At 50.1% G+C, this 15,140-nt stretch overlaps 2 protein-coding genes across 3 annotated transcripts in view; both read right to left on the bottom strand.

Moving 5' to 3' along the window:
- EEIG1 (estrogen-induced osteoclastogenesis regulator 1) overlaps window positions 1-6,113 on the bottom strand; it is a 33,170-nt gene extending 27,057 nt beyond the window's left edge. For both annotated transcript variants that reach the window (XM_072352694.1, XM_072352695.1), the window contains exons 1-2: window positions 5,976-6,113; window positions 4,276-4,912 (exon numbers count right to left, since the gene is read on the bottom strand). In XM_072352694.1, coding sequence (XP_072208795.1) covers window positions 4,276-4,421 — 146 coding nt within the window. In that variant the 5' untranslated portion in view covers window positions 4,422-4,912; window positions 5,976-6,113. The remainder of the gene's footprint in view (window positions 1-4,275; window positions 4,913-5,975) is intronic.
- Window positions 6,114-12,326: 6,213 nt separating this feature from the next.
- Window positions 12,327-15,068, bottom strand: NAIF1 (nuclear apoptosis inducing factor 1). Its single transcript, XM_072352669.1, has 3 exons — window positions 14,978-15,068; window positions 14,242-14,750; window positions 12,327-13,635 (listed from the first exon to the last, which is right to left on the bottom strand). Exons 2-3 carry the CDS (start codon window positions 14,744-14,746, stop codon window positions 13,172-13,174), a joined length of 969 nt encoding a protein of 322 aa, XP_072208770.1. The 5' UTR covers window positions 14,747-14,750; window positions 14,978-15,068; the 3' UTR covers window positions 12,327-13,171.
- Window positions 15,069-15,140: the final 72 nt, after the last annotated feature.

Genomic DNA, 15,140 nt, shown 5'->3' with positions numbered 1-15,140 from the left:
CCTGCGTAAGCAACAGCAGGTAAAACAGGAGTGCCAGCTAGAGCACCTGCAGGGACTGCCCTGACCCAACAGGATACAGGCTCCAGAGCAGGGAAGTTTGAACAGAATTCTGTTCATCTCACACCGGGCTCCAGCTGGTGATCTGCAATGGGAAGGGGCAAGGCTGGTGGGAAGCTCCCTGCACTGTAGGGCCCTGCTGCTTGGTCCTGCAGGCATAGCAGCCTGCAAGAGGTCGTGACACTTTGCATCCCATCACCTGAGGGAAACAAGCAGCTTTAGATCTGTGCCCACACCAGGATGGCAGGCAGTCACACAGACCTTAATCCATGAGGAACTATGGGTGTGACGAGCCGCCCCCAGTATCAGTATTTCCTTTGGCATTCTGCATGCAGCTTTCCACACGCACACAGTGAAGGAAGTGGATTTCACTCTTAATTACAAATTGCAAGAGTAAGAACATTCTTGGTTCAGGCTATGGCACTGAAATACTTTGAGGCCAGACCACCCCAGTAAGGTCAGCTCTTCCCACACCACCACTGCTCCACTTCAGCCTGCATACAAACAGTGTTTGTAGCACTTCTTGCCTCAGAAGACAACGTGGAAGGTGGGAAGTACCTGTAATGTCATTAAGCTCTTGCAAAACAGTCTTCCCGTTAGAGTAAGCCAGGGGTTTTCAGAGAACAATTCCTGCCTTCAAATCCAGAAACACCAGAGCAAAACTGCTGGCAAACTAACAAAACAATGTAGGATGAGGTGTTATGAGTATGTGGATAACACCTGGCTTTCCACTTCCCTTACATCACACACCAGCTCTACTCTCTGCCAACATGCAGACAGGAATCATCAGCGCAGAGGTAAAGAGCATCTGGCTGCCATTCAGCATTAATTGACAAAGTAGGTGGGGGGGGGAACGGACGGTGGGGGGGATTTAATCAAGTCTTCCCCAGTAATACCCAAAGACGTAAGCGCACGAGCTGCAGCTTTCTGCCCTGCATGGATGACCCTGCTTCCAGCTGCACGGAAGAGCTCCCTCGGCCAGCAGAGCCGGCGCCTGCACAGACCCACAGACTCCAGATGATGCTGTTCTGTCATTTATCCAGGAATAAAAGATGCACAAAACCTCCAAAAGCTTCAAACTGGTGCAAAACGCAGCAGCCCATCTGCTCTACAAAAACGGTTGCCATGAATACATCCCTACCGCTCCACGCCTGCTATTTTTAAAGCTACTTGGGAGGCAACTGAATTCACTGGTGGTTGTGCTATTTTAGTATCTGGATTAATAATATTCAAGGCATACACCGGTACTGCTCAGTGGGGAAATACAGGATCCGTCTGGCCCACACCTGGCTCAGATGCACTTTAAGAAGACCAGCTTCTAAAGGAGGGCAATAAACCCAGGGATGACAGACGTTTGTTAAGCAGAGCCCTGTTACTGAAACTGCTCTTATCCTCAGAAGCCCTGCTAGAGCATAAGGAGAAGATTTTACAAACAGAGGAGGAGAAAGGAAGGTTTAGTCACTAAAATATTCACAGCCTAAAGTGCCTAAAGTGAGGTGTTAACCCAGCGTGCATGGAAAAGGGACACCTGTATGGAAGAAGAAGAAAAAAACAACAGAACAAGACACAGACCCTCAAGCTGATGTGCTGACAGGACTTGGACACTTTTCCAGAGTGCCCCGAATTCCTAAGCATGTTCATTCTTGCTGCTCTTCAGGCAGGTTCCCCTCTCAGCGGGGCTTCTTGGCCCCTGCCCCACAACAGGAGGTGTAGGGGCTTCTGCTCTCGTCTGCCCCATTGCCCCCAAGGCCCTTCCAGACTCATGCTGTAAGGTGCAGTGTGAATCTGTAATACACACCTACAACCCAGGCCCCAGTGGACTTGGGACAGCATCAGACCAACACAGCCACCCACTTTTGCTCACAGGTCAGTGTAACACAGTGCTACTCATCAACTCACTGGGAATACCCTGTCCCCATCCTTACCACTGTCTCTGGAGAACTTCTCAGTCAACACTGCTCTACATCATAAGTCACTTAATTGAGGAAAAAAAGCATGCCCTATGGTGTACCTCTCCCTGCTCCACTTACAGGGTTACATGGGGCACCTTGTCTAGATCAATTCTCTGAAAAAAGATGGACAGCAAGAGCTACTTTGATCACAGCTGCATGCTTTTTTATTGCCACAGACCAAAGAAAAGGTCCAAACTGATTGCAGAGCAAACACTGAAACTTCCTACGTAAGAGGTTCATCCTAAGATGACCAAACAGACCTTTCAACTCCAAATCAATCATTTTTGGGTTTAAGCAAAAATGATCACAGATTCTAACTCAGCACACTGGCTTTTCATACAACGTGGATATAGCACTGACTTCCCTATTTTTCCCCGGATCAACAGAATTTCAAAGAGATCATGGAAAAATGACTAAAGGAGCACATAGCAGAGCCGTGGCAGGATCTGGAAGCCTTTCCATGCAGTACCTCTTTTCCTCACTGCTCCTGGAAATTCATGAAGTTTCTGTAACTGCAACAGGGGAAAATATTTGAAAAAGGTCAAATGACTCAATACCATTGAGACCCATAACTTTCCCAGCAGGAACAGGTTTCCATGTGCTTTCAGTTAGACTACAGCCAGGTCAGGGGGAAAGGCGGCAAGCCTAACAGCCGACTTCCCCTTTGCTCGTTTATAAGCCATCCAGTGCGATGGATGTGTTTGGTTTGAATTACAGAGGAGTTCATTGCTGGAACACATCTGCAATCTGCAACACACCGTGTGCTGAGAGAACTGCTGAACCCCAGCCAGCTCTGAAAACAACCAGACACAGCCCGGACGACTGGCAGTGTCAGCAGCCACCAGCAGCGCACTCCTAGGAGCTGCTTTCAAGGACAACAAGGAGATGGAGATCGATATTCCTGTTGCAGGCTTTTCCTGAGCCACCCTCCATTTAATTCAGCTTATTACAGCTCGAGGAAACAGAGGGGTTAACTTCTTTCCAAGTTCACATAGTGTTTGAATTCCTTAGATAAGCTGCTTCCACCAAACACAAGGATCTAGCCTCAGGAGAGCACACTGTAAGGAAAGGCTCTTTTGATAGATATTCTTCAAAAGAGAAATTAATTCACAGTCCATTTTTGCATGTGCTCCATGCCCACGGCTCCTGTACACGTCAGATGGGGTTGCACGATGCCACTGGAAAAAGAAACAAGCTCTGAACATTGCCTTATCATTTCTGTTTCCGAGACAGAAATGTTTCACACTTGCCCAATAAAATCTTCTCTCCTGATAATGAGAAAGCACAATGCACTGCACCACAAAGAGGAAAATCAGATCAAACCAGGTTTTAGTTCTGATCTAAAACAGTTACCAGCAAGCATAAGCACACGCTGTACCTTTAAAATTGACTGGTTACTCAGGAAAGTTAAAAAACAAGTTTGAATGCCATGGAAGGTTTCCTTCACATACTGGAGCAGAAAGAAAGCAAGTCCAGGCTGCTATGGAATTCACATTTGCATATTGCTGGTGATAATCTATGTGCACAGCTGGAAACAAAGCAAGTTTTTATTATTAGCAATTAGTAGCAGGTCTGCCTGAAGAAGCCTGAGAAACACCGATAGATGATGACAGAACAACCTTATAAAACATGTGGCAGAATGATACCCATATGATAAATCGTTAAAACACTGCAGCTATAAACTGGGGAGATGCAAGGCTATTTGTTCATGGAGATAAACTGTATCTTTAGCACTGACAACTTTGACTCCAGGCAGCAGTTTTCCCTTGCACAGCAATTTGCAATGCAAACTAAGCTCCTGCCACTCTTATCAAGAAAAGTAACTTTGAAACACGCAGAGAGCACAAAGCTGGGGAGGGCTGACTTGCTTGTATAGACACAGCTTTCTATGGAGTTCATTTTCAAGCACTGCACGAAAGCAGAGCAGCACAACACCTAAAACTGCACATGAAAACTTGGGGAAGGAGGGCATTTTTATGTGGACTTCAACCAGAAAACCCAGCTCCTTCAAGTGTGAGACCTCCTGCTCCCTCCCTCCCTGTGTCTCTGAAAATCACAGCGCTGCTCTATCGGCCAACAATCTCCAACCTTAGTCCTTCCCTGTCTCTGGAAAATGATACAGCTCTTGGGGCTCCCAGCAGCAGAACTAGTGAAAACACCTCAAGGGACAGGCAAGTGGTAGCCATATGCCAGAGCACTCGAGTGAAGAATAATCAGGAAAACAAAAAGGAAGGGCCAGGAAGCAAATCTGCAAGCAGCTTCTTACCTGGTAGATAAGCTAGCAAAGTCTCCTCCATCTAACAGCCTGATTTTGCAGAACAGAACCCCATTCACAAAGGGGACAGCAGTCAGCTCTTCGAGAGTAAAATTTGTCTGAAACTTGAATTTCTTCTTCTTCATCAGGAAAGCCATGGGCAAACTCAGTGTGGAAAGCCCAGGAACTCCAAACAAGATGAGAGAGGAGTGGCTCAAAACACACACAGACAAGCAAAGGAACAGCGCTTGTTCCTGGAGCGTAAGCAGGGAGTGAATTCCAGTTCAGTTACAACGACGGCCCAGCCTCAAATGCACAATCTTCTTCTCTTTGGTGGTCGGATCTGGCTGCGGGATCATTGCCACGGCAGGCTTCAGGTGAGGAGGAAGAGGTCGGATTAAATCTCTGCAACATCTCCAAGGGAAAAGGAAGGGAGATAAGTAAGTCTCAGCTCCAGACCAGCAGGAGCTGTCCCAGTTAGAGGCTGCAGTGCCCTGACTTCAGCAGAACCCCTCCTGAAGGCATCTCTTGCAGGAAGTCATCATGAGTCTCTGAAGAAGCCTTAAGTCTGTGCGCAGCACATACAAAATGCTTCCAGGTTCTCTCTCCTCTTCCTGTGCTACACCTCGGTACAGGTCCTCAGGTCAGCCTTTGGGAGGGAAATGAGTAAATTAGTCCCAGGCAGTCTTGGGCTCCTCCTCCTTCTCTAAAACCTGTTTGGATGGGTAATATTCAGCACAGACTCACGCCAATCTTAAGAGGTATGGCCCCAATGAGCCTGGTCCCAATACCCTCTTTCCCCTCTTTGCCTAGGGCAAGCTTCGCTGCTGTCATGCCCCTCATTATTCCTGTTTTGCAAAGCAGCTAATAAAAAATCTGCTCTATTTTCACCCGTCATCTTCTGAAGCAGTTTACAGCCCACATCAGCCTAACCAGCACACGTAACTCTGTCTCAGGAAATGCAAAGTCTGTTTCTTTTCTGTTTTTCCGACCAGCCCTAAGTGTTAGCACCTGTATCTCATAAACAGAAAAACCAGCAGAGGAGAGAAAGAAACAAGGAGAAAGAAAAAGCAGTCTGCTCCAGATTACACAGCATAACAACCAAATCAGGTCATCGGATGTCCATCTGCCAGGCCCACTGAGCTGTACAGCTTTCCCCCAGCACCAGGTCTGCACCAAGAAGTGCCCCGAATAACTCCCTTTGGGGGCCAGAGACAGTGGTCTCGCTACACGTTTATGCAACAGCCAAGCCATCGAGGCTAAGGGCTTATTAGCATCAAAAAGCAACGAGGCTATAAACACTGAGCAGCCAGCAATCCTCACCGATACCGAGAGCTGCAAACCAGGGCTCCAGCCGCCTGCAGGGATACGCGGTTAAAGCCTCACTCCTGCTGCTGTGGGAGAGCAGGAAGGCTCCGCCGGGCTCACAGGGACCCGCTCTGCACCAGGAGCCCCGCTGCCCGCGCACTGAGCCGTGCCAGGTCTCGGCCCGCTCCCACCCCTCACTGAGCTCCCCAGGCCTCAGTCCGCCTCCGGACCCGCACACTTGGCTGCCCCAAGCTCGTTGCCTGGATCCGGCACCCCCGGGCCGGCTCCCAGCCCCGCTCCCAGCCCCTGCCCAACGGGTTAATCCGCGGGGGGATCTCAGCCGGCCTCCCGGTTCCCGTCCCGGCCCCTCGGCCCGCTTCCTGCCCGCCGGGCCCCGCTCGCACCTCCTGCCCTCTCCTCGCACGGCCGCCGCTGCTCCCCGCCACAGCCGCCCCTGCTAGAGTTACGCCAACTGCGGCCGCTACGCCAACGCCGCAGGCTGCCCTACGACAGAGCAAAACCACTACCGCGCTTCGAGAATACCAACCCGACACTACGTAACCCCCTTCCACCGCCTTCCTCCCCGGGGACGGGGGGGGGGAGGACAAGAACCGCGCTACCTGATTGGCTACAGTTAAGAGGCGGGTCGGGAAGAACAGGATTTTGATTGGTTTCTCTAGCGCGGGGCGGGGAAGACAGGGCGGGGATTGGAGGAGGTGGCTATCGGTTCAGGCAAGACCCGCCCCCCTGGCTGAGGCAGTGGGCGGGACGCGGGGCTCCGTGGTGGGCTCGAGGTCTCCTCAGCGGGCGGGCGGTTCGGTGTGGCCGTTTGGCCGCTGGGGCGGAGCGGAGGGTTCTCGTTCCCGTCGGTACGGCCCGTGACCTTTCTGAGGCTAAACAGCTCCTCCTCAGCACTGCCGTGTGCCAGCCAGGAGCCTGTCCTCCTTGACACAGCGTCCCTGCACAAGCAGCTCTCCAGGGGAAAGGCCTGGCCAGCAGCTGGAGACTCGCTTTCCAGGTGTGAGATGTGGTAACCAGCTGAACGTGGTTCCCTCCTGTTATTGCATCTGCTGCCCTGGTTAGGTAGGATTCCATTGTTTAAGGGCAAGCGGAACAAAATGTCTCTCCTTGTCCTGGAGGAGTCTGCAATCATTGACGTGATTTGCCTGTTTGTAAAGTTGCACAGCAGAAGTTGATGCTCTCACACGGTAGGGACTTTTCCCAACGCTGCTTTGCATGTCTGGCAAAGCTTGGATGAGAGCCTGGGAGCCCTCACTTTGCCAGGCTTTGATGCCCAGATTCCTTCCCTTTAATCTTAGCCGTCTATACGGACAATACCAGAGCTATCAAATAATTCTACCGCAGAGTGAGCCTTTAAAAGGAAAATCAGCCAGGAAAAGTACACGGCAACAAGTGTGGATGGAAGATAAAGGCTGGATTAGAGCAAACGCTGTCAGAGTTCTCGCTCACCAGGTTAAACAGACACAAACCTACTCCTGGGAAAGCATTTCTGGCGTTGGCGCAATGAAACCACTGCAGGAGATGTCGGTGTTTCCATGTTTGTTTGTGGAGGCTGCTTTTAAAGGCAGCGCCTGAATCCATCCCATCAGTTGATACTCAGTGTTTTCAAGGCCTCGAGACACTGGTAGAAATGGGCTGGTTTTTTTTGCTTTCTGTGTCTTCATTTATTGAGTAAGAGCTCAGCTTCTAAACAGGCAATATTCGCCTGGATGGGATGCCTGAATGCTGGAAGCATCCGAAGAATCCAGGCCAATCCCTCACACTTCTCGTTCTCTCAGCATAACACTGACAGACATGTCGATCTTTCACTTCCATCACTAGGTAAAGGACAGATGATCTGTCTGTTTGCTGTGTGGGAGGAGGCCGTGTGTTATCTGATATGATTCACTCTGATAAATAGCCTCCTCGGAGGGCTGCTCTTGTTTATAGCAACAGCCTCAGATGCTAAAGCTCGCAGAGATTGCAATCCTCGCCGTTCTCACGCATATTTACTCTGCAGTTTTATCAGAAATCTCTCTTGAAAACCTCAGTGTTTTTATAATTAATTGAATAATGTATCTGATGTTAAAAATAAACTTGATTTGGAAGGATGCCCAGCGAGCTGCTGAGCTGTGTGTAATAGAGCAACCGTGGTTCAATTCTCAGGGGTATGTATATTTTCCTAACAAAGGCAGTCTCATGACTTAGAGATTAAATCTTTATTAGTTCAAAATTCGCCCTGTTGATTTTGCTGTGTTTATACTGTATAATTGTTTATGGACAAATCCACATTTCTTTAACGGGATAGTACTTCTCCGAGTATCTCTGTTGTTCCCTGATGGGAGGGATGTTGGGGTCCCCAAGGCACCCTGAGCCCCACACAAGGGCTATCAGAGGGAACAGGGCATCCTTTATCTCTGTCCATCCACCATCCTAACCCCTGGCTTTGTATTCTTTCCTGATCCAGATCCAAACCATTTATTAAGGGTGTCCCTTGATAACAGATGTTGAATCTGCTTACCCCAGACTGAAATGCTCAGCTCTTCCCATGCTGGTGCTTGTTGTGTCGTGAGTCTGGACCCACAGTGCCATCACCTCCGCTCTGTGAACCTCAGCCACGTCCTCTGCTCTGCCTGACCTAAGCCTTTCCTGGTTCCTCTCGCCGGTGCTGCCACCACTTCCTCAACTTTTGCTGTCTCAGGGCATTATCTTATCAGCCTCAGATAATTTATCAGTTGGGGCCGTTCTTTGTGCTGGGCCTCACCTTTGCTGTCACTGGAGAGGGGCCGATCTCTGCGCTCTGCCTGCCTTGGGACCAAGGTGCAAGCAGGAACAGGGATGGCTTTCCAAGCTTCCTCCCTCCCAGCTTAGAGCAGTGAGATAAACAAGCAGGGAGAAAATGGAGCAAAATGAATTCAGAAGGGACAGATGTGAGAAGGGTGAAGTGAGATGGATCCTGAAAAACACACGTGGTGAGCCATCAGATTCTCTTTCTTATCCCAGAGGAATTCCAGATACACGAGCAAATCATCAGAACCTGTAATCTACATCATTAGCATCTTCTGCTGGAAAACATCATCAGACTAATTCATTTGTCCTGGCAGCCAAATGATTAAAGTTTGAAAACCAAATTATACACCATTGCTGCAACAGTGTAAATACATAATTGGCTTTCCTCTATTAGATCTGTAACCTCTCATAATAGTTGTAATGAGCTTTCAGTCCTGTCATCCCATCCTCCCCCCCAGAAAACAACAAAAGAAGCCTATCACACAATGCTCTGTGCTACATTCTTCATGCTGTGATGGCCAAGTGCCTGCAATGCTGTAGGCCAGTCCCTTGCACAGTGTGGGGCAGGGCTGGGTGCTGGTATGAGCCCCATGTGCTGTTGGGAACCCCAGCTCCCCATCCTGTAGGATTTTCCTGCAGTATGGAGTTATTCAAAGCTCGCCTCTTCCCAGTTTAATAACAGGCTGCCAGCTTGACTTTCATCTCTTTGTGTTTTTCACTAGTTCCATCTTTAACTGAACTTATCACCATAAACCCAGGAACTGTTTCACTTTCTGTACCACGCTTGGTTTCCTGTTCACCTGCGAAGGACACACCTGTCTGGTGTGTTTCTGACCTGCCAGGACTGGGGATCCTGTTATCTGGAGACAAAGGGAGCATAGGAATCTGGAGTCGGTGGATTCCTTTCCTGAGGCATGTGGCCAGACCTGAAAGCCCAGCTGCCAGGCTCTTCTGTGTTTACTGGTTTCCATATCTGCTCCATATTTCATGGGGATGTGCAGCAGGGCTCTCCGTTGGTTTCTGGAAGGCCCGACAGTGGCACAGGAACAGCTTTACCCTTCCAAAATCCTCAGACTGGAGCTCGTGTTGCCTTGAGGCTCATGTTTGTGAAGCCTCATCCTGTGCCTGGATCTTCACAACCCGGGGGGCTCATGAGCCCATTTTGCAGGTAGCTGGGCTTTGGGCTGACTGCCTGGAAGTTGTGCTGATGTCTGTGTGAAGCTTCTCATCAGGTGCTTGCGAGAAAGACAAAGAACATTAAATGCTTCCATTTTCATAACTAAACAGAGCAGCCTTCTGCTGACAGTATCTGTTGGCAACAACCTCTCAGATGTCAAAAAAAAAATATCAATAAACCAACAAGAGGATGCTTTAATTTAGGCGACTATGCAGATGATATCATTCTGCCTCTGTGGGGACCAGCTTTCACAACTGTGATGTACCTATTTCAGCACGCTGTACTTGTGGGATACTGACATATTTATATATGGCCTTGTAAAAATTCCTAAACCCTGCCCCAGTGCTTAGAATGCAGGAATTCATGCGTATCTTGTGCCTGCCCATGTTTCTCTGCAGTGAATGCATTGCAATGAGAGCTGGGAGCCCCGCAGCACAGCCCGTGTGCTCTGGGAGCAGTGTGTGAGCACTGGCATCTGTGCTCCGCATCCCTCTCTGCTCTCCTGTTGAATTTCTTCCTCTCCAGGCTCCCAGTCCTGAGATGATCCAGCAGCGAGGAGCAGGTGGGGCACAAACCATCCGCAGGATTTCTGGAGCCAGGTCTCTGCCATGCACTGTGTTCTGCTGCAGAGCGCAGCTCAGGATCCCAGCGCCTTGCCCCGTTGTGCACTGCCATCTCCTGGAAAGCCGTGCCTGGGCTGCACACGTTGCTCACTGCCTGAGCTTCACAACCAGACTTTAGCTCCTGGAGCACCTAGTGGTGCCACAAGCAGCGAGCCGCAGCCTCGAGGTACCTTCGGACCCACCAGAAGCGCCCCACTGAGCTCCTCTTTCTCCAGCAGAGAGAAGTACAAAGTACACTCACTCTCCCTTCTGATGAGCCCTGTGGCAGGACATCCCTGCACAGCTCCTTCCTGCTTTGGGTGGCGAATAGAAATCTCTAGGTACAAAACGCTCAGTAAAAGGAGCACAAATAAGCATCTGTGAGATGCTCTTCCTTAATCTTGGTTCAGCTTTGGGCACAAGTTCCCAGCTCATTGCAATGCAAGGCACAGCAGTGCCCTGTTTACCCCATCTTCCTGGTTTTAAGGGACGTATTTTCTCTCTTCCTCCCCAAGTCTGATGACCTCGTCATGAGCAACAACCAAGCCCCTAATCACAGCACTCACCCTGCACTTAAAATGTTGCTACATCTTTTTAATGAGACAAAAATGTGCACGTGGAACTTGCTCCTGAATGCTACTGACCTGACTAAGCTCTATATTTATCCTGAAAAGACACGAAAAAATATGGGTGGTTCTGAGGGCAACGCGTTGGCTCCTAAGAAACAGCAGCAGAGCTTAAGTGCTTAGTCACTGCAAGAACGAACACAGCAATTCAGATCCCAAGGCTGGTATTTCATCCATCATTCTGGGCTATTGGAGCACGCTGGGAGGTTAGCATGCCGCGTTCATCTGTCAGATGCAATGAGCTAACTGAATGGTGGGCCGAGGTAAAGCTGCGAAAGCTGTTATTGGAAAGAAAAACAAAATAAAAGGGAACAACAAAAAAAGACAATTATAGAAACGTAAGGCCACAAATGAACAAGGAGAAAACCAACACACGTGGCTGCCTGCAGTTTTCTTTGACCTTTTCTGATTGAGTTCTCCGTGTTGCCAACTTATTTTCACTCGCTTTTCTCCTGGAACATGAACTGAAACAGCCCGTTTACCAAAAAACATATATATATATATATATTTTAATTAAAAACCATATTTTGTAAAGGAGAGATCGTTACACAAACGAGGTAAAACAACATATATGCCATAGTTTTCTGCTTTAAAAATAATCTTCAATTGAGCAATTGATTTGACTCCATCAAGTCTGAGAGAAAGAATCAGGAGAGCGTTACTCACATGGCTGGACGCCCAACAAGGTGGGAAGGAGCAGCTGGTGCTGCCCTGACTCAGCACTGAGATGTCTGTGTCAAAGGGTCAGAGCCTTCCAGGGCCAACGTTCTAAAGCTGTTCTTTTCTCCTCCATCAGAGGAGATCACTGAAGGGCAGAGGTAGGCAGCAGAATGATCAGCCACTGCTCTAACTGGGGGTCCTCTGGCAGCATCCCACCATAAAATATGTAAGGGTCTCACGGGATGGTGCAAATTCAGTCTTTGCTCACCACTTCTCAGCCCAAAAGGAGACTTAACAGCTAGAAAATATCAACTCTGAGAAAGTTTGGCTTCAAAAGCAGTGTCTGGCAATCAACAAGCCTACTAAATGGTGAAAGATATTGCAAGGTATGGGGAAAAGACGTATATATATATATTTGAAGTTAGCTTCCATGCATCTACAAGTGAAACTTGTCATCTAAGAGCTTATGAAGCTACTCCAAGTCTGTAAGAACTGCACCATCCTGTGAAATGGAGCTGTCTCGGTGAGGACCAAACCCAACAACCTCCACCCCTTGGGGAGATCAGGGGCTGCAAATGCTATTTAACCCTGTTTAAGTGTGAGAAAATAGGTGAGGTGAACCTCAGAGCTATTTCTTAGAATCCCAGCCAGAGCCAGCAAGCAGAATGAGGAAGAACTGCTGACTTTGCTTCTGGCTCCTAAAAAGTACAGAACAAATACCACCACCAGAACCAAACGGTCCAGAACTCACTCACTCCAACCAATGGCTGCCAACCTCCTCAAGGTCGTCTGCTGGGAATCACTGTGAGGTTGAAGCTCTCCAGACCAGGTCTGCTCGGAGAGACCGAGCTGTTATGGAGGTGGCAAACTGTGCGTTATGAGACAGAGGGCGTTTTGTCTGAGAACCCAACTGAATTAACTTTTTTTTAATGTGTCCTTGTGTATTAAATATACTGGTACAGGTAATTGCTTTCAATATGTATCCCAGGACAGTGTCTGGTAACCAAGGCATGACATTTTCATCACATCTGCTAAGTTTAAAGTTGAATTTCATGACTGCGCACAGATAGAACATGAGTTGAACACACTGTTTTAACCCCATTTATATCCTCGGGGGATATGGGTGGGATCCTGAACTGCATATAGTAGGCTTAGTGCTAGTCTGTGCGGGTGAACTTCATGCTCCAAGAGCGGCATCCACAGACTCTCAGTGCAGAGAAAGGTTGTACCACCTCTGATACCACGTTTCCAGTGAACGCTTTCAACAAGAGACAGAAATGCATTCACAACCAGACAGTACAGCTTGTGATAACTGTTCCTTGGCAGCTTCACTACTGTGACTTAATAGAAAGACTCTCCGTGTTCGAAGTCAGTTAAAGGCTATGGATCAAGGCAGAGGAAGAAAAAAGTGTCATAGCCAGAAGAGTTTTTCAAATGGATAAAAAAATAATCGTCTTTTTTTCCTCTCCCTCTTTTAAAAAAAACACAAATCTATTGTTTTGAGGAACTAAAGCAACCAACGTTAGGTCCCTTGTCTATCAAATCTCCTGCTTCTGCTCCGTATGATGGGTCAGAAATGGCAGATTAGCATAAGATTAGCAGAGAAGAAAGCTGTTCAGGCTCAGCTAGACTCCAAGGAGAGCCATTTCACATTGACAAGAGCCAACACCCCATTACTCGGTGTCCAATGGCAGCAGGGGCAGGGTTTTAATCTTCCCAAGAAAGAAGTCCCACTGCTGTTCCTTTCACTGGATAATGCCATCTTGCTGCCCAGTCTGGCTGGGGTCAGCGGTCACCGAAGGACTGGGTGTATTGCTCTGCAAAAATCGACGGAAGTCCTTAATCATGGGGCGGAGGACCTGGATGAGGGCACTCAGTGCAGCCTGTGTTCCTTCCATGGCTTGAGCCTGGCGCTCCTGCGCGCAAGCCTGCACCTCCTGAGAGCGACGGATCATCTGCAGCAAGTCATTCTGCTGCTCCAGGTGCTGGGCAATCTCCTTCACGTGTAAGTTGGTCACTCGTTGCTCCTGCAAGAGCTTGGCTGAGTTCAGAGCAATGCGGCTTTTCAACTCCTGCGGTTTTGCAGATACTTCGTGTTGATGTGCCATCATCTCCAATGGTGCTTCAGCAGTAACTGTGGTGGGGGCTTCTGTTGTGCAGTACTCCACCACCCCGTCCTCCAGACTGTGGTAAGTCGTCTCTGCAGGAACTGAGAACAAAGGACAGAAAGGGGGTAAGGAGTAGCTGCAAAATGGGTGTCCTTATCTACAGGACTATTCAAGGAATGTAACAGGAATACTGCCTGTTCTGTGAGATAACATACAATAAACAGGGAACGCACAAAATAACTTTAGTCTACTCCACCCTCATTCAAGTTTCCTTCTCGGATGTACCGAGTAAGGTCCAAAGGAGCAGGGTGCGCCATAACTGTCTAGACAACATCTCTTTTAGGGCACCATGAACCAACTGACACAAGGCAAAGAGAAGACCTAGAGTGGCACTTATCAGCAAGATGGCCTGTTCGGGGCAGATCAGGAAACCAGCCCTGGAGATATTCCTCCTTTATTTTAGTTCCCTAAAGAAAGAGACCAAAGGCTCCTTGCTTTCCTCGCTTTAAGGCTGACCCCAGCTGTCAAAGCTGACTTTCATGCGCATCTCATAGATGCTCCCCTACAGCACAAACGTGTTTTCACGACAGATGGGCTCTTTGTTTTGACAGGAGCTCCCTGCAGAGGGATCACAGGAGGGTGCCAGGCCTCCCACTGGGCCATCCATCCATCCAGAGCACAGCATCTTCGCTGGGCGCAGCACTCACTCTGGGTCAGCGTGACGGTGGTGGCGGAGGCGGTGATGGGGATCTCGGTCCCGTCGGCAGCCCCGCAGTCCCCGCCGGGCAGGCTGATGATGGTGGCCTCTCCCAGCAGGTTACAGATGCGCTGTTGCATGGGGGTGAGGATGACGGGAGCTGCCGTGGCACCTGTGGGGTCCTCGCCCTCCGTCCCAGCACCGCCTCCGTTCTGGCTCTCGCTTCCCCCTTCCATGGCCGCTCGCACTTGGGCCACTTTGCGCCGCACCTCGGTCTTGAGGTCGGACCATTTCTTCTTCACCTCGGGCAGCTCGCGGTGGCAGGTGGCGACGGCGTTGACGCGCCGCAGGATGTCGTGCCAGGCGGCGGCCTTGGCAGCCAGCGGGACGCCGGCGTTGAAGTGGTTGATGAGGAGGTGCTTGCCGCGCTCCAGCTCCTCCACGATGATCTCCACCTCCCGCTCCGAGAAGTTCATCTTCCGCTTCTTGGCCGGGGGAGCCGGGGGCGACGCCATGGCCCTGAGGGGGAAGCGGGGGAGGTGGTACTCAGAGGGCTCCTGAGGGGGGGGCCCCGCTGCCGCCCCTCGGCCTTGCCCAGCCTCCCTTAGGGCCCCCCCCGGGCCCGCTCACCCCGGGCCGGGGAGGAGCTGGGGGGGGGGGGGGGCCCGAGGCCCCTCGGGGCCCGGAGGTGTCGCTCCCTCCCCGCTCCCCCCCTTGGCACCGCCAACGGTACGCAAATTGCGTACCGCAGCCACCCAGCAAACCCCGTTCAACGGCCTCCACCCTGCGACACTGGCGTAATGGCTTCCAGAATCAGCCCCCTTTCTTTCCTCGATTGATTGGGCCGCCCGCCTGCCCGTCAGGTGAAAGTCTCGCCCCCCGCGAGGAGCGCTGCGCTGTCATTGGCCA

This window comes from Excalfactoria chinensis, chromosome 18 (genome assembly GCF_039878825.1).
Source record: "Excalfactoria chinensis isolate bCotChi1 chromosome 18, bCotChi1.hap2, whole genome shotgun sequence".
Classification (NCBI taxonomy): Eukaryota; Metazoa; Chordata; class Aves; order Galliformes; family Phasianidae; genus Excalfactoria; species Excalfactoria chinensis.
The sequence above is the reverse complement of the archived record's forward strand: the minus strand, read 5'-3'. Positions and strand labels throughout refer to the sequence as shown.

Bases quoted from the DNA above. Each gene is read 5' to 3' on its own strand.
- NAIF1 (XM_072352669.1), bottom strand. From the start codon at position 14,746: ATGGCGTCGCCCCCGGCTCCCCCGGCCAAGAAGCGGAAGATGAACTTC. The intron at 13,636-14,241 runs GTGAGTGCTGCG...CTTTGTTCTCAG, and splicing joins CACCGTCACGCTGACCCAGA to TTCCTGCAGAGACGACTTAC.